General features: G+C 48.3%; 1 protein-coding gene across 4 annotated transcripts in view; it reads right to left on the bottom strand.

Moving 5' to 3' along the window:
- Positions 1-22,332, bottom strand: part of PDLIM1 (PDZ and LIM domain 1) — a 64,646-nt gene extending 42,314 nt beyond the window's left edge. Inside the window, exons 1-2 of one of the 4 annotated variants that reach the window (XM_067538510.1) lie at positions 22,106-22,332; positions 5,392-5,543 (exon numbers count right to left, since the gene is read on the bottom strand). In XM_067538510.1, the coding sequence (XP_067394611.1) occupies positions 5,392-5,543; positions 22,106-22,201 (248 nt within the window). In that variant the 5' untranslated portion in view covers positions 22,202-22,332. The remainder of the gene's footprint in view (positions 1-5,391; positions 5,544-22,105) is intronic. The other 3 variants (XM_067538534.1, XM_067538525.1, XM_067538518.1) reach the window with 3 other exon arrangements.
- Positions 22,333-26,339: the final 4,007 nt, after the last annotated feature.

The following is a 26,339-nucleotide window of genomic DNA, read 5'->3' as shown; positions in this document are numbered from 1 at the left end:
GCAAGAGCAGGAAAAGCACCTACAGGAAGATTTCAGTTTACGCCTCCGTTTCCAACACTACTTTCTTTTAATTCTTCACAAAGAGATAAACACTCTCCCACGAGGCAGGCAGTGAGAACCACAGGGACTAGCTTCCAATCTCCATCCCTGCTATCAATTTGCTGACAGAGTTTGGACAAGTCATTTAGAGAGGGGCTGGGGCCCCGGTGAGCAAGTCAAGGGACTCCTCGCCGGCAGAAAGCCTTCCAGAGGTCAAGCACATTGCATTCACGGTGCTGCCTGGGCTTAATGTCCTGTCCAGCACAGCCACTGGACTATTGGGCCAGTCACCTGAGCCAGCAGAGCTATATCACATAGTGAACAGACCTAGGGGTTACAGTGGACAAGAAGCTAGATATGAGTCAACAGTATGCCCTGATTGCCAAGAAGGCGGATGGCATATTGGGCTGCATTAGTAGGAGCATTGCCAGCAGATCATGGGAAGTGATTATTCCCCTCTATTCAGCACTGGTGAGGCGACATCTGGAGTATTGTGTCCAGTTTTGGGCCCTCCCACTACAGGAAGGATGTGGACAAATTGCAGAGAGTCCAGCAAAGGGCAACAAAAATGATTAGGGGGCTGGAGCACATGACTTATGAGAAGAGGCTGAGGGAATTGAACTTGTTTAGTCTGCAGAAGAGAAGAATGAGGGGGGATTTGTTAGCAGGCTTTAACTACCTGAAAGGGGGTTCCAGGGAGGATAGAGCTAGGCTGTTCTCAATGGTGGCAGATGACAGAACAAGGAGCAATGATCTCAAGTTGCAGCTGGGGAGGTCTAGGTCGAATATTAGGAAAAACCTTTTCGCTAGGAGGGTGGTGAAGCACTGGAATGGGTTACCTAGAGAGGTGGTGGAATCTCCATCTTTAGAGGTTGTTAAGCTGTGGCTTGACAAAACCCTGGCTGGGATTATTTAGCTGAGGTTGGTCCTGCTTCGAGCAGGGGTTTGGACTAGATGACCTCCTGAGGTCCCTTCCAACCCTAATCTTCTATAATTCTATGAAAACCTGACCTATGAGGAAAGGCTAAAAAACTGGGCATGGGTCTGAGGAGGGAACCTGCTAACAGTCTTCCAGTATGTTAAAGACTGTTCTAAACAAGGATGATGATCAGTTCTTCTCCAGGTCCACTGAAGATAGGAGAAGCAGTAATGGCCTTAATCTGCAGCAAGAGAGATTTAGATACTAGGAAAAACTTTCTAATTCTCAGGGTAGAGTTAAGCTCTGGAACTGGCTTCTCAGGGAGGTTGTGGAGTCCGCATCACTGCAAGCTTAAAAAAAAAAAAAAAAAAAAGATGGACAAACCCCTGTCAGGGCTGGGCTAGGTTTACTTGGGCCTGCCACAGCACACAGGACTGGACTTGGTGACTTCTTGAGGTCCCTGCCAGCCCCACCTTTCTATGATAAGCCCTGAAATACACTGGAGCACAACCTGTGAAACAGACCCGTGCTCTCCTGGCTGGTGAAAGCCAGTGAAGAACCGCTAGATCCACTACTCGTGGAAACATTGAACGCCTCCTTCGGAGAAACACGCTTAGCCAACTCCTTGGAGAATGCAAAGGCTCTCCTTATGCTGAAGAAGCCAACACTCAACTCTGAGGAGCTCTTCAGTGGATGTCCTGTCTCCAATCTCCCATTCCAGGGCAAAATAACTGGGGAAGTAGGAAGCAACAAGCTCCAACAACACATGACATCAGCCAACATCCTGAATGCCCCACAGTCTGGGCTCAGACCTGGGCACAACACAAGATCAGCTCTAGTGACACTAAAAGACAACCCTGTCCTGGCCATGGGCACAGGCAAGATCTCCATGTGCCATTGCTGGACCTCCCTTCAGCTTCTGACACAGGGGAGCACAAGGTGCTGCTAACTCCTCTACATGGAGCTGGCTCAGCACCGTAGTGGCTCCAATCGTTCCTCTCCACCAAACTCAGAGTGATGATGATGGGCACCTGCTTCTCTGCTCTGAAGGGCCTGACAGGATCCAGACGATCTCCCTTCCACACAGGACTTCTGGGTGAGGGCCCAGGCGAGACCAAAGCAACGTAGGTCAGAAAGGGGAAACGCTTAGAAGAACTGGCCAAGACAGCATCTCCACCTGCCATCGAAGGCTCACAGACTCCATTCATCAAAGTGCAGGGAAGCCTCTGGTGGTTTCCCAAAACACCTTCTTCCACCTCCAGCTCGCTAGGAAACTTAATCCTCTCCTCCCAGAAGAAAGCCTGGCCAGAGTGCTCCACGCATTCAGCACCTGCAGGCTGGTTACTGGATCTGAAGCACAGACATGAAGATGATGCACAGACTCCATCTGCCCACCTTCTCCATGGACTAGGTCTGGGCTCCACCCCCTCCACAGGCTCCCAGGCAGCTTCTGATGCCAGCTTAAGGCCTTGGGCCAGATTTTCAAAGCAATTCATACAACAAGGGCCGGCTACATCAAAGATCAAATTTCTATCTATGAACCACTGTGCCAGCTATGCGCCCCTGGGGCCATGCAGCATGTGAGAGCTGGGGACAAAGCATTCTCTGTCAAAGGGATTGAGCTATGGAGCAATCTTTCCCGAGGAGATCAGTCAAATCCAGAGTGTGTCTATCTTTAGGAAACATTACACAACCTTCCTCGAGAGCCTTTCCATCCTACAAGCACCACTTCTAGTCCTGCACCCCTACAAACACCCCCTCAAAAGCTCTCACCTGAAGCAGAGCTTTGACCCTGAAAAGGGATAGGTGCCAGAGATTTCATGAAGTCCACTAGGGACTTTGCTATTGTTATTGATTTTATGAGGAAGGCGCTCAGCGGCTACAGTGATGGGCGGTAGTATAAAACCCTGCGATGGCGAGACAGAGAGATCATTTGGCAATACTATGTATGGAGAGCGCACTGCAAAACTACGTTGGATGATATTTATTCAGAACCACTGCTCAGCTCTGCGTGCCTGCACAGCCGGTTAGAATTATTCTGCCGGGCTGCTTCCATGCCCTGCTCTAATTGAATGCACACAGGGCAGCCATAAAGTTAATGGCTGGCTGATGAACATTAGCGCACACATTTACCGACTAAATGATCCGTAAGGGTGCACTTGCCCACAGGCTCCGCCAGCTCTTCCCTCCAAGTACTGCCCAAGCAGACCCACCCAGGGGGAAGCAGGCTACTTCGAAGGGGCAAACCCGTGCTCGCGCTTCCCTGCAGGAAGCAAGAGAGCTGCCAAATTACATGATGTTCCAACCTGATCATGAGAAATTGCGGGAGTAACCCAGGCTATTCACGCCGCTTTTATTGCACCCGCTCCCAGCTTTCTATTGCCTGCCTCCATTGTGAGCTTTGGGCAGGGAGCACCACCTCATACTGGACTGGGAAGTGCCTAGTGAACTATTGGCACTATCCAAACAGCATTAAAAGTTCTCAATCCTGCAGATCTGCCTGGGCAATGGAGCCACCCTCCTTCAGAGCCGCACAGTCCCACCTCAGGGAGAGCAACTCCAAGGGCACTGGCAAAGCAGGCAGTTTACAGAGACCCTCCAGGGAAGGAAGTGGGGACTGAAAGCTTATTGGGGAGGCAAGAGGGGCAACAAAGAAGGCTTTTAAGGACCAATTTCCAGAAGTGCTGAGCACCTCCACTGCCAAATGAAATCAATGGGAGCTGCAAGTCCTCGGCACCTCTGAAACACCTCGCCTCAGATCTTTAAAAAGCAACGGGTGTGTGAGGAGATCACGCTTCCCCCACCACTGTGCCTCTCGGCGTGCATATGGTGCCAATGCCAGGCTGCGAAGGGGGAAGGAAATGAGCTGTCTCTCTCTCCCGTGAGCTCAAAATGGAAGATTGAGGAGAGACGTTCATGTCCCCACGATGAACAACTCAGGAGTGGCTCAGTGGCAGAACTAAAGAAAAACTGCTTATGGCTCTTGTAGGTTAAGACAAGTCCATGAAATGGTACCTGCCACAGATACTCAGCTTGAGGAACTTTGAGTGCTAGACCAGGGGTTCTCAGACTGGGGGTCGCAAGCTGTCAGCCCCCACACATGCTGTGGATGCCAGCCCCGTGCATGGCTGGCAGCCACAGCCCTTCAGATATGGGTGGCTGGAGAGCAGCGGCTGCTGACTGGGTGCTCAGAAGGGAGTGTCCCCCCCAGCAGCAGTGCAGAAGTAAGGGTACTATGGCATAGAGATGTGGGTGGCATGGCATGGGGGGGGGGGCTTGCTTTGCATGGGGGGGGAGGGATGTCACAGCCTGAAACATTTTCAAAGGGGGTCCCAGAAAAAGAATTTGAGAAATCCTGTGCTACTAGACAATGCTGAAGACTATCGAACATCTGAGGATCCTAAGCAGTGGCATTAAGGCCAGTTTGAACAGCTGCCTCCATAAGCTGCTACTTGCTTTCCTTTAGTCTCACCTAGCGAAGCGTTCTAGGACTTCGCTTCTCCTTCTCAGCTCGGAGGGTATCAAACTGGTATTGTATCAAACTCGTTTGCAGTGTAGCTGTATCGGAGAGAAGGTAGGTGAGGTTATATCTTTTACTGGACCAACTGTTATTGGCGAGAGAAGAGTTCTGTGGGGCTCGAAAGCTTGTCTCATCAACAGAAGTTGGTCCAACAAATCATTTCCTCCAACGAACACAGAAAGGCCCCGCCTGGTTTGCACAGCTGCTCCATGATTACTGAGGGCATTTCATTCCTAGAACTCAGCAGGAGAGCTGCCATTCAAATGATGCACCAGCAATTTGCAATGCTAATCTTGTCTCCCCCCCTTTCCCGCCCCTCACATGGACTGCTGTAAGCTGCTTCAAAACAGCTCATCATGGGCCACCAAAAGTACAGGAAGGCAGAAGCACTGAGCTACCTAAAGTAAAATATACCAGGCTGCATTGTTTGAGTGAGCAACTCCCTTAACTTCAACATCTACTCCTTGCTGGGATTCTTGTACAGTGCCTTGGACTGGCTGGCTAGTGGCTCAGAGCAGGAAGCCGTGTAGTGCTAAATGAATTCATCATGCAGATGCATGCCCCTGGTTACTCTTCCACTTTGGTTATTAAACTAAGACGCCAGAGGTATCAGAGCTTAAAAATAACACTCGGGGTCTGCTAGCGTGCTGTTACTTTGCTCTTACATGTCCACTGGAATGAAAAGATCCCAGCTATTTACCTTCCTTCAGTTTCCTACTGTCAGCCAAGAGTCACAGAACATGCGAACAGTGTCAAGTTTAAAGGCTGAATTGCAATTCACTGTTAAATCCAAACCATGCTACTTAGTCCAGAAAAGAGGCCAGGAGAACTAAGCCAATCAGATACTGATGCCATCAAACGACAACACAACAATGGTTGCTCCCAGTATGAGCACATCCTTTCAGTGACTTACCTGCCGACTGTCAGAGATATTTCATTAACGCAGCTCTTGATTTTGTTCTGTGCTTCCAAGTGTGTCATGTTATCTGTGTTCTCCCCGTCAATTGCCATGATGACATCTCCTATACATAAATTGGCTAGAGCTGCTTTGCTGCCAGGAGTCACCTAGGAGAGGACAAAAGGGAACAATCAAAGAGAAACTAAATTAAATATTAAAGGAATGCTTTAATAAAACGTCAATTTGGGCTATGGAGTTTAGCTCCAGATGCCAATTTCCCCAATATCCAGAAGTATCGAGTCCAGGGGTTTGCGTGGCATTATAGATACAGTGATGTCATATTTTCCCCATATGCAGACTTCAAACATTTATTTCTCAGTCTAGACAACTTATTTCAGACTAAGGAAAACAACCAAGAATGAACAAATAAAGTCAGAGCACTCAGCGACTCCCTAACTTTCTGCAATTGAATCGCAATTGTTCTCCACCATGGAAGGCACCACAAAGGGCCATCAGGAAGGCAAGCTGCTTGGAAGCAGAGAGAGGCAATCCACCAAAAACAGGGTGTCAGAAGCATTACAGAGAAACATACACCACGGAAGGCAGCTACACAAGTTCAGATCCGGATCATGGGCCCACAAACATGAGCTCAGGGAAGAGATTTTGGCTTAGGCCCCATCTCTAATTTTGATTAACCAATTAAAACCAAAACAGTTGCAAGATGACATTTCCCACTTTGAAGTAAGCGACTTGAAGGTAAAAATGGAGCAATTCAAGCACGATGGGATGTTCTGCCTAAACAGGCAAAGCGTTGGACATTTGGCCCTCCACACCTAACTGGTGCAGCTCTGAGCGTTGCTCCATTTAAGGATGGCAAGCACAGAGGTGGGCAGAGCATTACCATAACCAGGCACATCAGGGCTTCCCTGGGTTTTGCCCAGTTCACACAGAACTCTGCCCCACTTCGAGCACTGACATGCACTCAGGCTCCTCTTCCACTTTTCCATTCCTTTACCACTAGCACAAGGATGCAACAACACAGTGCAGGATCCACTTCTTGGGACTCCAGAGGAGACGGAAGCAAGATGTCCTCTATTCTGTGCTTGCTGGGGACAGGTGGCCATGGCAGAGTTCTATACCAGCCTGTGCTGTGATCCTGTCAGATCTCATAACACAGCCAGCGTCCAGGGGGATGGGAGACACCAGCACTATGGCCAGTTGAAAAAGCCCATTGCGGTGAACAGAAAGACTCCCCTTCACTTCAGTGGGCTGTAGCTGAGGTCACAGAGCCGGCACAACCAGCACATCGAGGGCACAGCATCGCTGAAGAGCCTCATCTTTTAGGTCTGATGCTAAGCCGAGCTCATTAACACCTGTGGTCATTAAAGATCCTACAGACCGTGCGGTGAGAGCAGTGACATCACCACAGCATCCTCACATAACCCCTGCCCAGCTAGTTACATTCTACCTGCCTAAAATTCCCCTTTGCTCTCTCAGCTCCACGTGGCAGCCTTTGCTTCTTGTGCTAAGCTGTTGCACCGTTAAGCAGCTCTTCCTCAGAAGTGGGTGCCTTTGGTGCTGGGTGAAGTGCTCTAGATCCCTTACTAATCTCACAGGGGTGTGGTGAGCCTGAATAAGTGTGTATGCAGCCGTTTGAGATCCTGGGATGAAAGGCGCTTCACAGAATGATTACAGTAATATTAATAGAGAAACATGGAGAAAGTCTAAAACTTCACATTTCTAGGCTGATGAACTAAATCACTCATTTTCCCCCCATTTTATGTTAAAAGGAGACTTAAAAATTAAGGCCCATCCACCAAGGTATTTAGTCCCTAACTCCCCTTGATTTCAGTGGGAGTCAAGCACCGTTGTAGTGAATTTGCAAAGATGCTGCTATGCCATCGGGAGAGCTTTTCCTGTTGGTGCAGTTAATCCACGTCCTGGAGAGGTGGAGACTCTGTTGGCAGGAGAAGCTGTCCCGCCGACATAGCATTGCCTACATGAGGGGTTAGGTCGGAATAACTACATCACTCGGGGGTGGGGGGAGAGGGGTTTACCTCCCCCCCCAAGAAACTAGTTGTACCTATATAGGACTGTGGTGTGAATGTTGCTTAGGCCAGGTCTACACTAATCAAGGTACTTTAATGGCCCTAGGGGAGGAGGAAGGCAGTGATCAAGGCAGGGCTCAATCAATTATTTAAGAAGCTAGCCCGAGGAAATGAGAAAACTGGACTGATATGAAACGTAAGCACAGATTAAACTGTCTAGGAGCCAGGACACACCTAGTTTATGAACCCTTGGCAAGGAAACAATTATTCATTCTTTGGACTCACCTTACTTTTCAGTGTGCTGGACTAGCTCTGAAGTAGCTGAGCGACACAGCTGAGCTGTCAGTTATAAATATACATTGTTTATAAGATTTAGAGAGACCTCCTAATATGGGCTTGGAAGGGACAGAACTTCCCCTGGGGCGAGAGAAACTTACACCAATGTGCATCCTCAGACTGATCCCACACATTGTCACACAGTTATTGTTTCCCTTGGGCTGCCCTGTGTAACCCAACACAGCTGTAGAAGGACACTTTTTCTGCAGATGTAGGGGTGCCAAATAAATGAGCTATTGTTCTCTTCACGCCTCTCTGCTATAACTGCATTGTGCCAAACTTTAAAGGGGGACAGAGATGTCTTTCCCCAAAGCTTGACCTGGCCACTTTACACCAATCCAAAGATCTTCAGATGTGTTCAAAGAAAGTGCTCATATAACTGCCCACCACTTTAAATCACTTAAACAGGCAAAACATTCCCACAGCAGCCTAATGCAGCGCTAACGGCAGGATGTGCATGTGCCAGACACAAAACATCCAGCTACTGAAATGTAAAGTCTGTCCCAAATCAAAGCTCCCAAACCTCTCTAGCTTTGGGAAATTCAGATCCACATCCATACTTGGCAGCATGGAATTGCATCATTACGGCAACTGGGCCACCGACTCACTCTGACCTTCGGCTGGTCTCTGAGCCACTCGGTGACTTTGTTTCCCAAGTGACAGAATGGGCATGCAGCCTGTTACTCCCCTTTGTGAAGGGCACTGAGGTCGACAGACATTACTATCATTATTCACTTTAAATCTGATTGTATTCAGAGTGGGTAAGAAAAGTAATGCACTGGGTGCCAGCGGGATGCTGCCTTAGGCTGACCTAGGCAGTTTGTGGGTTAAAGCTTTCAGATACAAGCAGCGCCAGGTGGCCTGTTAACAAGGAGCTTGCTCTAGGAGGAACAGCAGAGTCTAAGCAGGCAGCCAAAGGCATTAACACACCTGAGCCTGCTGAGCAAAGCCCAGTGAATCAGAACTCCCTGGGGTTGAGTTAGTGGAATCTGCAGGAAAACCTATGTCTCGCTGGGTCAGCACTTGAGGTGGGGTGTTGCATCCCTAAGGCAGCACGGTGTTGTAAGGAAAGGGTTTTTTTGGGGTTTTTTACTGAAATTGTTTCTCTATGGCAGCGGTTCTCAACCCATGGCCCTGTCACCACACCGCTGCGGCCACACACAGGTAGTATATATGGAGTGGATGCGGCCCATGTAACCCAGAGCTGTACATGCGGCCCCAGTTGTAAATGGGTTGAGAACCACGGCTGTCTGGATAACAGCCATTTGGGGGCGAGGGGGATGACATCTACCCAGGCAAAGACTGACATCTCTCCTGAGCACAGGCTACTAGGGAGCATACACACAGGAAAAAGCAAATTGGAAATGAAAGTCTCTGAAAACCCCACTTCTGTAATTCTTTAAACAATGGTTTGCCCTGGAATGTAACGATCGCTAACTCCTACGCCTGACTGCTTCCAGCCGGCACGTTCTTTGCCTCGTGTGAAACATGTCAGCACAAGAATCAGGGGGTGCCAAAAGGAAAAGCCAGACCTTCCTTCTTGAATGATTAATGACTCATAATAAAGTCTCCTCTTCCCCTGCTTGGCTCCGTTGGCACAATCCTTGAAGTGAAAACCCTTTCAACCTTTAAAGGAACCGCATAGGGTTGCAGACAGGAAGATGTACAGTTGCCTCGGTTTCAGTTGAAAGATGGAGAGATGGAAGGTGGGGCATGTGTAGAAGGATGATGGAAAACAGACTCATGTGAAAGGAGCGCCCCACCCACTAAATTGTGGCAATCAGTGGCCAATGTGCAAGTCTCAGTGAAAGGAGGATCCAAAACTCACTCCCAGCTAGCATGCAGCTACCATTACCTGCCAATTAATTCAGATGGCAAGCTTCTGGGTGACAGAAAGCCAATGTGCTGTTGTGAGGGTTGCCAAATTATGGAACAGTCCCCACACCCAAGCATAATGTGGGAAATACAGGGCCTGGCTCTAACCGTTTTGTAATTTATCATGTTCCACTAGCTGTGCCTCATCTTAGAACAGACACAGCTCAGGACACTTCTGCTTAACCTGCCCTGAGAAAATACCCAGCCTCTGTGCCTTGACCACGCAGGAGACACTGATCGGGAGCGGGGGGGAGGGCGGGGGGTGGAGGGATATCTGCAGGCGAGGGAGAAGAGAGCAAGCAGTCATCTTGAGAACTGCAGGTGACATGCTTCTGTCCAGTCATGGCCTTTGAATTCCATTGGAAGGCTGTAGGAGGAAGAGGGACAGGGGAATTTGGAGAGATTGAGAGAATGGGAAACCCCCTCCCAGAAGATTGTTAAAGCTAGCCCAAAGCAGCTTCAGCTTCCTGAAGCTCATGGGTGATACCATTGGGCTGTAGGTGAACATGGAGAAGCCTGCACAGCTCCAGTAAGAATAGCTTTGCAACACCAAAGGGGAATGCAGCCCCTCTGCAAACAGTCTGTGCTGTATGCCTGCATGTTTGCTCAAAGACAGTTGTGCAACACGTTCAGGTTGGGTCATTTCACTATTCAGAAGCCAAAAGTGAGACATGCAGAACACAGGTGTTTAATCAAGAAAAGCAAGCTTAAATTTGTGGACCCAGGCAACGACTCCTACTGCAGATGACTAGAAAGAACTGTTAAAATTTAGGTCTTCTGTTATGAACTATTGTATTAAGAACAGTGCCAGCCCAAAAAAAGGATAAAAGAGTATACCTTACAATGGAAACCAATATAGCAGAAATCCTGAACTCTTTTCAATGCTTTGATATAAGCACAATAATCCCTTATCTATCGGATTATCAAGAGGGTAATAATTGAATTACATCCCCCTTCCTCCTCTAGCTTTCCTTTCTCTTCTCCTGAGACTCTTCAGCAATCCACATAGACAAGGTCTTGACCAGAGCCTGGAGATTTTCAAAGTGAGATCTTCCCTTTCTCTGCTCACTGGAAGAGACCTCAGATGAAATTAAGTCACCTAATACTTTTAATAGCAATTTTTGGGTAAATCTGTATTATCTGAGCTTCCCTTCTGTCAGCAGTGTATAAAACTTGGACTCCCATAGAAACACTATGAGTATTTACAACCAGCCAAATACAGTTCTGTCTCGGGTCCCTGAAACTAGATCAGTTGAACCATTTTAAATGAGGTCCAGTTCACATGGCTTATCTAGCCAACATGCGGACAGGGCAAAACCAACCATAACTTATGAGCCACAGGTTTGACCCTGCACCTTCATGGGCAAAATGCCCACAGAAATCAAGTGTCGGCGTGGGCCTGTGTTTTAGTGGTTCCGGTGTCCGTGCGGACAGAAGGGAACCCTTCTGTTAGCATCTCGTATTTGCAAAGACAAATCACAAACTGTGCAACCCTCACACACTAGCAAGAGCGATGTTGGGCCCAATCCCGCTGAAGGCACTGGGAGTTTGCCATTGGTTTGAATGACAGCAGAATCCATGCACATCTCCTCCTTCAGAGAGAGAATCAGGACTGAGCCCAGCGTGACGTCATTGCTTTCATTGCAGTGCTGGTACTGGGAAGAAGAGTGAGGGCTTGACTGCCACATGGGAAGCATCCAGCCTGGAGTCCAGGAACTGAACTTGCATTGCACAAATAAAGTTGCTTTTGGCTGGGCAGAAGCTGAGCAATCGCTGCCTGCCTCCCCCATTCCCAGTCCAGCACAAGCCCTGCTCTCCTGGCAAACGTGGGTCCCACCAGCAGTGCAAGCGTAGCCACATCCCACAGCAGAAGTTAGCACTGTCAGCCTTTGCCAACACGCTGACCTTGCTGCCTGAAACCAGCATCAGCAATTTCCGCAGAGTAGCTCTTGCCAATACTATACCTTATCTGTTGTCCCCAGCTGCTCTCTCACTGTAGATATGTAAATTGTTGCATCCGCCTCGCCTGAAGGACAAGGTACCCGACTGGACTGGACTGTCCCATTTAAAGAGGCACCTACCGCTACAGAATAGAATTGTGCTTTATGGCAGCGGTTCTCAACCTTTCCAGATTACTGTACCCCTTTCAGGGGGTTGATTTGTCTTGTGTACCCCAAGCTCCACCTCACTTAAAAACTACTAGCTTACAAAAATCAGACGTAAAAATACAAAAGTGTCTCAGCACACTAGTACTGAAAATTGCTGACTCTCTCATTTTTACCATAGAATTATAAAAGAAATCAATTGAAATATAAATAATGTACTCACATTTCAGTGTACAGAATACAGAGCAGTATAAACAAGTCATGGTCTGTATGAAATTTTAGTTTGTATTGACTTCGCTAGTGCTTTTCATGTAGCCTGTTGTAAAACTAGGCAAATGTCTGGATGAGCTGATGTACCCCCTGGAAGACCCCTGCGTACACCCAGGGGTGCATGTACCCCCGGTTGAGAACCACTGCTTTATGGAACAAAGAGGAAGCTCGTTTCTCAGAAGAATTGCTGAGAGCACAGTGGCGCTATGAAGCGCCATATAAAACGAGATGATGGAGGACCACTTATTCCATTCACTTGGGCCTACTCCTCTCCATCCAGGCACCTACCTTGTCCACCTCTTGCCTGCCTGTGTCATTCCTTTAAGCCCCTGGCCTCAGGTGACTCCTGGCCACATACACAAGCCAGCAGAAGCTAATCAAGAAATAAGATAGCAGTAGGAAAAACATTTTCAAAGAATTGACCTGGGAAGAAATCCACATAAACCAGCACCTGAATCAGGCTGAGAGGAATAGCTAGATGTATTGCTGTTGACCAGCCAGGTGTACGGCCACAAAGGTATCAACCCACCTCGGCATATTCCAGGGTTAAGTTTAATCCTTTGCTACCCACCCGCATTTCTGTTCTGCCATGAGTCAAGCATTCAGCATTTGGAGCATTGTATTATGCAGACATGCTTTCTCCCGGTTGAAAGCATGCAGCTGGATCAGCAGAGATCAGAGGCTATGAGAAAATTCAGGTGAGGGGGGAAAAAAAACAAAAACAAGCAGGCATGCTCCCTTCATGTCATGCCATATGATTTGGTGTCTCATCAGCCACTGCAGCAAGCTATTTGTAACTTTACAGTCAACTACCACTGCAGGAGACAGAACTCAGACTACTGGTGGCCCAACCGCACATGGACACTAGGCGAAAGCAAGTCTAGCTGGCACTCTATTGCTCTCAAGAGAAGCCTGTTTAACAGCAGTAGCAGCAAGCCTCCCCGAAGTTGCACAACCACCCTGGCAATGCCTGCACTATTAGCATGTTCTTATTTGCTTTTGAGTTGTGTTTATTTAAATGGATGGGCCCTGTGAAAAGAGGTTTCGTTTCTCACATAATCCCTGAAGAGCCGGGACACAAAAGGGGGAAAGGCGGGCATCCGACATGGCGGACTTTGGACCTGTCCCAGAAACAGAATAGTTCTTGGGAGGCTGCAAACACGAATGCGCTACCAGCCCTCAGGTCGAGAAATACAGTCTCTTCGTTTTACACAAGTAGAGCAAATACTGCCCCAGCCTCTATGATAGCAGTTCATGGCCAGGTGCAGGTCACCTGGGGCCTGGCTCATTTCCAGGTGGCCAATGGGAGCGCTGTACCAAAAGGGTTTCTGGCAGCTAGGATTTTTGGTAGGTGCAAATCTCTACCTAGCTGGCCTTTGCTGCCCCTTGCCACTAACCACCCCTTCCCTGTGCCCTAGATGGTGCACGTGTTTGATTTGTCTATCACACCGGGAACAAACAGGGAAAGGGCAGGTCAAGCTAGGAAGTCAGGTGGGGGATGTGTTGAGATTGCCCCGTACAAATGGCATCAGGACCAGCAGGCCACATTGTAGGAGAACCAACGCGGGCCATGTCTATAATGAGCAAAAATGGGATCCCTCATTCACCACTGGGGCAGCTCCACACAGGGCAGCAATGGGGGGAGCTGCAGGACAGACAGTGCTTGGCCATTTTTACTCCCAGCAGGGTTAGACGACACTGCAGTGATTGATACCTGGAGCCCCACTCACGTGACAGCCTCCACCATCGCTAAAAGACAGGTACAGCTGCAGCAGTGGCCACTGGGGTGAATTACAGGGCTTGTTTTGGCCAGTGTAGATACAGCAGTAGGAGGCTTTCAATGAGGAGAAAGGCAAGGAAATGGCAGTAGCCCCTGGCATGCTGGACTGGGTAGTGTAACAGAGGGTGGACGAAGCTGAGATGGGCCAAAAGATGCTCATCTTCAGAGTTCTATGGCTGGGCAAACAGCCGCTGCCCTGATAAATGCTGTGCTGGAAACGTGAAGAATGACATGGTCACTTAAGGAAAGGAATCACTGGTTGGAAGGTCGGCCTTTGGGCCGGTTTCCACTAGCCAACAGCAAGAAATTAACACATTTGCGGAAGCTAATACATGGTCAGTGGCCAAGAGGTTATTCTGCACCAAGCTCATTTTGTAGAGTAACCCCCATTATGAAACAAAACTAAATATTTCTTGCCAGACCTCAAAACCACTACACAGCGAGCGGTGGTGCCCAACCCCCGACCTTCTCCTCTCTGCTAATTACCATCCATCTTATTTTACTTAGATGATTAAACAAAGTAACATCAAAACAAACCCAGAAGCTGCACAAACCTATTCAAACGGAGCGACTGACATTGGTTAGCGTTGATACAGCACCTTTCACCCCGAAGCACTTAAGCCTGTAAAGCACCAGTGAAATCAAGTCATACAGTGGGGATGCCAGGTACCATCCAAGCTGGTCTATGGTGCACTGATCAACAGCTGGGAGAGAGGGGAATCCAGGGAGTAGGAAATGCGGCAGGCATTCTCCACTGTCTACAGAGCTCTTGGATTTTAAAAGGTCTCACTCAAATGATTCAGAGATTGGGTTTTGCCCGTTACCCCCTGAAAAAATGCACCTTCTAAAAGCCAGCTGCTACCAAAGGAGATGATGTTGATCTCAAAGGAACATGTGGGGTCAGAACTGGGCACCTAGGGCTCTATTCCTAGGTCCTACCATCGAGTTGCTGTGGAACCTTGGGCAAATCATTTCACATATATGAGGCAACAGATCCCAAAAGGTTAACTGGGGCTAAAACCTTCCTACCTGCTAGGTGAGCGAGGGCTATTAGTGGAAGACCCACAATTAACATCCTATAGCTGCAAAGCTTTTGGTTCAGGTTTTAGAAAAGGAATATAAGTTCACACTTCTCGGAGACAGCTTTAACTTCCTCAACCAGTACTTCAAGAGCAGCTCACCAAGAGCTCCCAGGCCTCAGCACTATCACTATTCTCAGCACAGAGAGAAACTCGCGCACTTCCCACATCCCAAACGGCTCCCAGGGACAAACAGGGTTTCCTGCCACCCCAAGCATGCGCATCTCCCCTTCACTAATCGCTCTCTCATCCAGTGCACATGCATCGCCCCAGTCGCGAGTACAAACCCTGCAGGTGTGTCCCCCACATGTCCTCTGCCGTAGGGCAGGTAGCAAAGCAGTGCAGGGACTCGGTGTGCACACAGGTATTTCTCCCTCTCTTTATAGCTTTATAACAGCTGGGGGTGTTCAATTTTTGACAGCAACGCCACGGGAAGCGGAGAGATTTCTTGCCCTCCTTTCAGCATGTAACATTCAGCGTTCCTCCTCTCACTGCCCTAGAGCATATGAGATGCTACTGAGGAGAAAAGGATATCCCTGTAGCTTAAACACACTGGGTGGTTAACCAGAGGCAGTTCTTCCACGACTCCAAAGCAGAACCCCTTGTTTACCCATCAACGCATCACAGGAAGAGACCGGCTCTTGGGCCAGCCAGCTCTCCCACTCCCCCAGACTGCTGTCGTGCCCAATTATACAAAATGAGAGACAGAACTAAAGAGAAAAGATGGAAATAAATTCAATGTAATGCAAGGGGCACCACTGCAAACTCCTCCTTTCGTAACTAGGGTATTTATTTCATCCCCGGGAATGCAGAACCCTCTCAGGCACTTTTCTCTCCAGAGGAACAATGTCCAACTGAGAAACCCACCTCACCCCCTATTCCCAAGAGCTGGAGAGAGGGAAGGCTCTGGGATTCCTAGCGTGGTGCTGTCCCTGCATTACACTCAGAGACGCCATCTTTCCTTACGGGTTTTGGCTAAAAGGGGTCTGATCAGTTGGAAGCCACTCTGGTTGCTGGGGATGAGGAGGAGATCTTTCCCTCAGTGCTTTTTGCATCCTGGCTGCTGCATATGGGGGAAGAGTGGGTCAGCAGATTGTCTTGCAAGCTTAATGAAAGCTTGGGTTCTGCAGAAACTGCAAGCCTCTGTCCTCCCACTCGCACAGGAAGGTTTCCCACTCCCCAGTGGCAACAAGCCAAGAAGAACATTGAATACCTCACACATGTATTAGAGGAGCAATCGGCCTGAAGTCACACCCATGCATGGGTTGTAGGCCTATGCCCCATTACTCCTCTATTATCCAAGCTTGTGCTAAGATAACTGAGACATTATCTTCACTGAACAACCAGCCCACCCCAGAACCAGCTCCTCCCCCAGCCTCACCCCCACAAGGAAGTTCAGTGCTGGCTTTCATCATGCCAGACTCCAGGCAGCTATCATTAAAGCCACTAACCTAACAACTCTGTGTCCTTGATTGCATTTAAATGATGTGCCAGCTGTACCATTCCTAACCTGAGTCAGCTGCCCAGTGGTTAACTATTTAATTACTCATCACCTGAACAGCTCTTTCTGCCTATGCAAACTGCTATAAAGCCCCTAGATTCGTTGCACCCCATGCTATGGGAGTAATGCACAAAACATGACAAGGGTGGGTTGATAAGAGTCCCCGTAGCAGTGCCAGAATCCTGGAGGTGCAAGTGCGGAGTAAAGCTATGTGTGTCCTTCCCCCACCACTTCTTCCCAGCCTGTTCCTCCTGCAGATCCATGGAGCTTAGTATCTTTGTCACCCACAGATACTGAGAAGTCAGAACTGGACAACACTGTGGAGGATCTACAGTTCTCAGCGTATTCCCCCCGGGGTTTCCAGCTGCAACAATCCACCTCTCCCCACATTACACACACAGGCTGATAACGGACAGCCAGCCCAACCTGAAATCCTTTTACACTAGCCGCACCCACTGTTTCCTTTGGCAGCTGGTGACGGTGAAACATTCCAGCTATTCTCCGGGCATAAAAACCCTCCCCATATTTAACCTAGACGACCTCTCCTTAAATTTCATACTATGGCTGCAGGCTATGCTTCCTGCACCTGGAAAAGGCCCCATCCCAGATTTTGGTGGGGCCCCCGTAGATATGTGCGCATTGTGATGACGTCTCCTCGCCGTGAGCAGGTGAATGCAGCACTAACCCTGACGGTTCTGTTTCTTATTCTAGTTCAGTACTGCAAGCATTCAGCTGTTTGCTAGGGATTGGGGGCTAGACTCAGATCGGGCATAAGCAAGTGCAACTGCTCTGAAGTCAAGTAAGCAGCAGCTATTTACACCTAGGACAAGTTCACACTGTTTACATGGATTTCAATGGAAATATTTATTCCACTGAACTGGGCAAGATTTGGCCCCGGGTTTGACTTTGGACAATAAAATTCAAGTTGTAACCCCTAAATCAACTTTCAACTAAACCAACCAGTTCACAGAAAAGACACTGAACTAAGACTCAAGAGACCTGGACTGAATTTCTGGCTTAGCCACAGACTTCCTTGGACAAGTCACTTACTATATATACCCTGCGCCTCTGCTTCCCAACTGCAAAATGGGGATAATCCTTCCCTACCTCACCAGCTCATTAAAGCACTCTGCCCCTATGTCCTTAGAGAGAGAGAGAAAAGCAAGGCAAAGGGAAATGAGTTGCCTTTAGATCTGATCCTAAGCACCCCACCTGGGAAATGCTCATGGAAGGCAAGTGCTTGTAGGACCACATCACAGCTCAGAAAGATGACCACAAAGGGAAAAAAAATGGAGATACACAAACAGAAAACCATCACGTGAAGAAACTCAGACCCCCCCCAATGTCTGATATACTTAAATTTAAAGAACGAAGGCCCAGATCCTACTTTCACAAGGGGGGAAATATCAGTGGAAGATTTGCCACTGAATTTAAGGGGAGAAAACGGGAGTCCTAAAGCCTTCATGGGCATAAATATAAACAAAAAGAGAGAAAGCTTTATGACTTGAGATCTTGGGGATGAATTTAAAGCAACAGAGAAGATCTGTGAGAAAACTGTACAGAGGGCTTCCATTTGCCAGCATTTGTTTGACCAAAAGAAAAAAATAAAAGCTACACAAGGGGGTTATTTTTCAATCTACCCAGCACTAGAAATAAGGCTGTATTTATTAGTGACACTGTTAACCCAGCTAGCTACAATACATTCATCAGCAGTGACAAATGAGACTCATGAAGAGGAATAAAAATCTAAAGCGGCACCAATTTAAACACACTTCTGCCTAAAATCTTTTTACCTCCTACTGTAAGAAATACCAAAGATTACTGTAAAATGGGGTAATGGTGCTTGCCTCCTTTGTAAAGCACTTTGATCTGTACCAATTAAAAGTTCTAGGTACAGTAGAACCTCAGTTTCGAAGACCTCATGAATGGAGGTTGTTCGTAACTTTGCACAAAACATTATGGTTGTCCTTTCAAAAGTTTACAACTAAACATTGACTGAATACAGCTTTGAAACACTGCTATGTAGAAGAAAAACGTTGCTTTTCTTTTTCATTTTTTTTAGTAGTTTACATTTAATACAATACTGTGCTGCATTTGCCTTTTTTTTTTTTTTTTCCCTCTCTGCTGCCGCCTGATTGTGCATTTCCTGTTCCAAATGAGCTTAACTGGTCTGTTCATAACTCTGGGGTTCTGTTGTATTCATTATTACCCCAACTGAAACAAATGAGAGAGAAAATTTCTTCTCTACTTTATCTTTATTTGCACATTTGACAGCACTTAACGCACAGTCAGTTTCATCATTTCCTCTGGACAGCGGGGTCAATTTCCCTTCTTGTTTGCATGAGCCTTTCAGCCAGCACTAAGGAAGACAAAAACATCTTTTTAAAAAAGATGGGAAAAACAGGATTATAAAACCTCCCCAAAAATGGCAGGGGAACTTAGGGGCAATTAGCACAAACCAGAAGTTACAGTTCACACACATCACAAGTTGCATTATCAGTGCACATTCTGGAATGTGATTCATCCAAGGCTTAGGCTGATTTTTAAACAATATGAACACACAGCCCAGGAGGTCGGGCTTTAGACGACAGCAGGAGTCCAAGCGGTGCCACTGTGATGCTGGCACGGTACCGGAGGCTCACTGGCTCCTATAAGGAGGCATCTTATTTGCACAACTAAGGTTGGAAGTTTGAGTTGCTGCCTGTCTTCAGATGAGTTGGCAACATGAAGTCATCAACATACTGCCCAGGCAGGATTGTGGGGAAGTGTTAAAGACTGTGTGTAAAATACCCCCCCCCCCCAAACACACACACTCCCTTTATAGAGTGTAAGCTCTTCAGGGCAGGAATCATCTCCTCCTTGGCCAAGCTTGAGAGGCTATCCACTCAACTGGGTGGCATTTCTCCTCCTTCGTCAGGCTGAACGCCGCAGCATGGGGCAAAACCTGAGTGCTTTGGGGGACAATTGGAAAACCAAAAGGGGGAAGTGTGGGCACACCCGGGGCTGTGGGGTGGATGCTCAACCAGCATGGGGACTCAGGGAGAGAAGCGAGGAGGTTTAATTCCTTCTTCTTTGAGGTGCTGTGCCCTCAAAGACTGCTTCATGGTGGGGGAGGGGAGCATCCAGTCCAGGGAGGACAAAAGGTGTATTTCAGGGGAGAGACACACAGAGCCCCTGGCACGCTGGGGAGGACAGACCCCTTGTGATGCAGCAGAGCGGGGAATGGAGAGGGAGAATGAGGGACTTGGGCATGGGGGGCCCCCACAGAACCCCTGGCAGAAGGGAACAGCTGGAGGGAGGCTGCAGAGCACCCCTGAAATACAAAGGGCTGGGGGGCACACAAGGATCTTGTGGGGGGGAACAGGGGGATGGAAGGACCTGCTGGTGTGTGCAATGAGCCCAGCCCTAGTTCTAGGTACTTGCAGTACCTAGCAAGTGCTTCAGAGCGCATGGGCAGGAGCTGTGGCAAGTAGCACTAAAACCTGAAGCTTTACATCCTTGTGACTTAACACCTAAAAAGCTAGGGAGATGAAATGAAATGACTTTGTTGAAACTTTTCCTATGCCCAATCTCCAGTTGCCAGCGTGTTTTGCTAAAGGGGAGCTTATAACGGAAACATGGAGAGACTCTTAGTAGCTTCTGCAAAACAGGATTTTCTTAGCACTGTGCAAGGTGAGTAACAGCAAACGCTGAGAATTCACCCCACTGAGTTGCACAAGAGTCACTGAAATGCTGTCCTTTGAGCAGACTGTAAAACCCAACCGATGGCGGCATCATCAGCCATTGGTTCTCTACAATCAGGGTTTGGCTACTGACACGAAAAAAGAATTGGCACGCAAATGCTAAAATACTGGGACACCAGAGTCTCAGCCCATGAGCCACTTAGAATTTCCAAGCTGCCAGTCTGATTTTCCTTTTGTAAATCAAAGTTCAATACACTTGTGCTATTGAAAATGCCTTTGTTTTTTGTTCAATAACCCAGCACCCAGCTTCTCCAGTGGGTAATGCTAGAAGCCAGGCAGGGGAACAGAGCCCTTGTGAAAAGCTTCAATGAAACATTCCAAGGCGGGGAAAGAGGGAGGGAAGGCAGCTAGTCTTTTAGTTACAGCACTAAACTGAAAGAACTCAGTTCCTGGCTTTGCCAGAAGCCTTTTGTGCAACGTTGAACTCACAGCCTATCCGTGCCTCAGTTTCCCCACCTGTAAAAGGGGTAATACTTCCTACTTCACAGGAAGCTGCAGTTACATTAATTAATGTGTGCATGGCTCTCAGATGCTTTGGTGATAAGTGTAGCTCCATTGGTGATAGCATAGTGTAGACAGGGCCCTGCGGATTTTACACCCTAACCCTGCTCACAGCAAGTCTTAACATCACACTTTCTTTGTCCCCTGCCTCCCAAAATATCAACCACTGGGTAGGAGATTTAGTACTCTAACAAGTACAATTTTCAAGCCCTGAATGGTGACATTTAAACAGTCATCATCAGGCTTCAGAATGAACACACCACTCTGATAAATGAAGGTAGATCGCTTTTCACAAAGAGCAACTTTTTTCTTTTTTTGCATGTTCAGTAAAGCAGCCCTGTATCATTTCCACTTTTGGAACTGTTATGGGAAGGGAAAGTTCTGCTATGCTACGTACAGCTAATTAGCCATTTTAAATGCTACTTTTTTTTTCCTTTGACTCTTAAAATTTTAAAAAGTTACTTTCAGAAAAAGAACAAAACAAAAGGTAGTTTGACTCAGTGGCTGGTGTTCAATCAGGGCATCAAGCCAGATTTTCAAGGTTTTACACCATCCGATCCCTGCCTGCATTTCCCCTTCTATTTCCCCACTAATTACATCAGCCTGGATACATCTCCAACACAAACATTTTACACCCTTCCACCCCCCACCCCACCCCACTTCAGTCACGCCCTGGAAAGCCCCACTCCTACAAAAATAATCTATTTCACAAGAAAATCAAGACCAAAATAACAAATGCTACAACTTGAGCCACATGCATCTCTCAGCCCATGGCTTTCCTAACCCCTATTATCGTGTCACTTCTCTACCCAGTCTAGCTTTAGGCTATAATTTCTTTGAACATGGGAATCACTTTTTGGGGGGTGTGAAAGGTAGCATCTAGAACACAACAGCTCACCTACAATGTGTGTGCATACACCACAGGCATGTGCGCGCGCGCACACACACACACACACACACACGCCGACTTCCACTACTTAGGCAGCCCTGAGAAGCGTTTGCTGGTTCCTTCATTGTAAGAGGAGAGAATCAAAGCACAAAACGAAGGGAATTTAGCTCCCTCCTGCTAAAGGATTGTCAGGGACAGAACAGGGGTGGATTTCAAGTCCCAACAGCTCAGGGACTAGGAATGGGAACACATTCCCACCTGGGCAAAGGAGCAGAACTCCCACTGCCAGAGCCTTTTCATGGGGAGTTAGGGGCTTTCCAGCCATTGCAACAGGTGGGGTGGGGAGAGGTCTGCAGAGCGGAGTGGTGCCCGGAGCTTTAGCTACCAGGGAGCATTCTATGAACAATCCCAGAGCAAGAAGCACCACACCCTGCAGCCCCCCCGTGCGCTAGTCCCCCAAGTACCCCCAGGGGAAGTGCCCCCCACACCCACAGCGCCCCGGGAACCGACATCCCCTCTGTGCGCCAGCCCCTCAAGCCCCCCCAGGGGCAGCCCCCCGTCATCCCCTCTCTGCCCGGCCGGGCACGCCGGCAGGTCCCTACCCGGGAGACGGTGAGCGGCTGCTCGAAGTCCTTGCCCCCCACCAGGCGGAAGCCCCACGGCCCCGGGCCCTGCAGGGAGACGCGGTGGCTGCTCATCCCGGCGGCGGTGGCTGCTCTTGCCTGGCCGGGCCGCGGCGCCACTGGAACCGGCCGCCCCGCCCCAGCTGGGGCGGGCTCAAGCCCCGCCCGGCGTCGCGGAGCCAGGCGCTGCTGTACCGGGTAGCCCGCGGCGCTTCAAGGCAGCCCTAGCTCCTCCCAACCCGGCCAGTGCCCGGGCCCCACCCTCGGCCAGCGGAGTGACAGCGCTGAGCACCCAGCAGCTCGCCTCCAAATGGGACCCGGGGGTCTCTTCTTGGTCGCCCGGTTTGCGTCAGCCTCCACCGCTTTCAGCCTCAAGCAAAGACGCCCAGGCATTTTCGGGTTTTTTTAATGAAAGCCGGAGTTCTCCTCAAATCACCTGAGCCGGGGCTTTAGGGGGCACAACAAATATCAAGAGACTTGCAATAAAGCCGGTCTCAGAGTGGGAGGGAGGTGCTCAGGTAAGACCTGGCCAGATCGTGCAGCCGCAGGGATTAGCTGTTTGAAAAAACACTGCACTTTCTTTACTAGCCTCTTCTACACTTACATGAATGAGCATTGTTAAACACCACCTCTGCCTAAATCTAGGGTCTAATCATTGTATAGAACTATGCTGCCCCATAAAATAAGTGGCATCCAATAAAAAATGTCTTTTAAAGGAATTATTTCACTTGAACAGCTCTAGCAGAGTTAGCTGGAACCAGACCTAGCACAGGAAGGCCACAACATAGCAATAAAAAACCTGAGAGAAAAATGAAATTTTTTGTATATCATTTATTACAGTGTTACATAAAAAGCTTTGACTTTATTCAAGCCCATTCTTGTAAGATATACAGGCCATGTTGTCCACTGGTGTAAACAGTTGAAAGAAATAGTGCTGTGCTGATTTCCAGCAGCTTATGATCTGAGCCTGCATTTTTATTTCAAGTTCAACACTAGTATCAAGATTCTGGATTTTCTCAAAGCCAGGAATAAAAGTGATTCTCTACAGGCACAGCTTTCCATATATGTTTGCCCATAAAATCTGGAGCCCCTTGAAAGTCTCCTTGACAATGCAATAGGGGCCTGATCCCATGGCATTTACTCATGCGAGCCTCAATGAGCTGTGTGATTTGGCCTGTATTCTGAGTAGCATCTTCTATGCACACTGTGTCCCTAAAAATATTTCACAGAGGGAAAAAGAGATTAAGAGGTATAGGCAAAGGAAAAAAGAAACATTTTGCAGTTGAGTTAAGAACATAGATCATCAGTTATTATTTCCATTGTGGCAGTGTCTTGGGACTCCAGAAGAAGGATTGGGGCCCTTATATTTCCAAAGTGATGCAGCTGAAGAGGAAAAATGCACGGGGAAAAAAGACAAAACCCCATTTCTTGCAATGATGTTCAATTCATGCTAACAAGATGGCTTAGGTCTAAGCATCAGGACCCATTGAACTAGTTTACTGGATAATGGCTCACTTTCTGTGTTGGCAGTACCACATGGTAAGCTCTGATGGCAAAAATATTGGCCTATTCCCAAAGTTGCTGGTGGCACAGTGAGCCCAGGGTACCTCGCTGCCTTATTTCCTAAAAAACTGACAAACTGATTTAAAGACAAAGGCCTCTTGAGTAAGGAATGCAGGACTGAGCCCATAACTGGAGAAAGAGCTCCTCAGTCATCTTTTTTCTGCCTGTTGAATTGCTCTCCCTAAACCTAGACCAAATGTCTAGTCGCACTTCCTCTTCCTTCCAGGCAGGTAATGTTAACTTGCCTGCATGCTGTATAGTACTATGACATAGCACTTGCCAGCATGCTGAAGCTATCACCATTTTTGCTAATGGCCCCATCAGTGTCTGCGGCACATACGTTTACATTAAACAAAAATATTTCTAGCCCTTATGGCTGTGAAGAAAGCCTTTTGAATGTGACCAGATGCAGGACTGCCCCCTCAGTCTGCAACCAGAGAGAAACAATAGATCTTAGAAACGTATGGACTGACTTTAATTCACCTAACTCTTGCGCTAACCCTGAAACCTAACAATGGCAATGTTAAAAATGCCAGCATTACTCACTATGTCTCAGCTGATCATTTTAAGAGAAGCACCATCTCTGAGATTGTGGGAGGAGCATGAGAGGTAGCTACCCCTTACATAACCTGTCTCCTGCAGGGGCGTGGCTTATGCAGAACATTGCTTACCTCTGGCCACGTAGGTACAGTCCCACCCATTGAGGAAGGAGTTCTTTACCGGGCTTCATTATCCATCCTCCTCAACCTATTGTCCAGACAAAAAGGCACATTGCTCAGATTGTATCTAAACTTTTATGACAAATAGCCACACATTGATATAACGGTCAGACAATGCAGAACACCAGTAAACACCAGCACAAGCACATTCCCAAGGGAGTCAGCAGGAGATGGGGTATGCATATTAATGTCATTTAAAATGAATGAGGCTGAGCAGGATTATGAAGGTGCTGGCCATAGAACGTTAGATTTCAAGTTACACTGTCCCAAGGCATAGGCCCCCCTTCCGGGTTATTTATAGTCCCGGGTGAACTCATTTGATGGGTTGTTTTTCTCCAGAGGCGTGCATGTATCCAAGCCATTAATCCACTCCTTCTCACATAGCAGCAGTTTTTTGTTCCAGTGCATCATTAAACATCTCCTGGCAATGAAAAAGAACAACGCTGACAAATTCCCTTTGATGTCCATCCAAATTTTCTGTGATCAAGTCATTGAGTAGGCAGATGGGGGACTGGCGTGGGACTCAGGAGATCTAGGGCCACTTTCTGGCTCTGCCGCAGACTTCCTGTGTCCTTGGGCAACTCACTTAGTTCACACCTGCCTCACCGGGGTAGGCGACTGTGATGATCAGCTCCATTAAAGACTGTGTGGTGCTGAGACACTACACCGCTGAGGACCAAGCACGTGAGTAGAGCAGTTCTCATGCCTGGGACTTGGGAGATGAAGCCACTAAGTCGCCACATTATTTGTATTACACACTGGCAAGGGGGGCGACGCTCCCTGGGGCTGATGTGCTAAGAGCTTCAGCATCCTGCAGCCCCGAAGGCTAGTGATTGCTTTTGCAAGGGAAGCCTGATGCTCCAGCAGGTCATTTATTTCTAAAATAAAATATGAGGAAGCAGGCCTTGGTTACCTCTAAAGCGGCCCCAGTCCCTTAGAGAGATGTAACCGCCTGGGCCCTACCAGTTGTACCTAAGACCTGCAATGCACTGCGTCACTAAATGAGTTATGGCACGGAGTCCTTGCCTAGAGGGATGCCTACACGGCAATTAGCCACCCCAGCTGACTCAGACCCAGGGGGCTTGGGCTAAGGAGCTAGTTAATTGCTGAAGCCTGAGCTCTAGGACCCTCCCACCTCACAGGTCCTAGAGCCTGGGCTCCAACCTGAGCCCAAATGTCTACACTGCAGTTAAACAGTCCCGTAGCCCCAGCCCCTTATCCTGAGTCAGCTGGCACAGGCCAATCGCAGGTCTTTAATTGCAGTGTATGCAGTTGAGCATGCATGGAAGGAGAGGCATGGTGATGCTCTGGATGTGCTATGGACACATTTCCGAGCCCAGAGAGTTTCATGGGGTTGTAATATGCTGATGGGCTTCCTTCCAGCATACACAGGACCAAAGAGGTGCAATGCCTATGGAAGCCACTGGCCTCTGGTAAGACTTAAGATGCATAGGTGTGTGTGTCACAGAAAGAGGATCCATGGAAGTAATTTATGTGGGAAGTGCTTTCCCAACATTTTACAGACTAATGCTGACACCAAGTGCTGGCATATATAGGGCACCTACTATGCAGCTACTCGACATGAGCTTTGTAATTAACTGCCTCATCCCTGAACTGCCCTGTAAGGAAGGCTGTGCAAATGTTGGGAAAGAAAACAAGGCTGCTGGCTAGCCGCTAAGGGCCTGGGCCATGGAGTCTTAAAGCTGACATCCATGGGCTTTTATAGGGTTGCCAACTGTCTAATTGCTGAAAACCAGAACTCCTGCCCTGCCTTTTCCCTCCGCTGCCCGAGGACCCCCCCCTGGTCCCGCCTCTTCTCCCAGCCCCGCCCGCAGCCTCTCCTCTCTGCTTCCAAACCGCTAGTCTGTAGCCAGCAGTGTGAAAGTTGCAGCTCAGGCTCTGAAGTGTAGAGCTTGGAGGTGGACTTCAGA

The sequence above is a fragment of the Emydura macquarii genome, unplaced genomic scaffold (genome assembly GCF_026122565.2).
Source record: "Emydura macquarii macquarii isolate MOO-44397 ecotype Brisbane River unplaced genomic scaffold, CSIRO-AGI_Emac_v2 contig_67, whole genome shotgun sequence".
Taxonomy (NCBI): Eukaryota; Metazoa; Chordata; order Testudines; family Chelidae; genus Emydura; species Emydura macquarii.
This window is presented reverse-complemented; position numbering and strand designations above follow the sequence as displayed.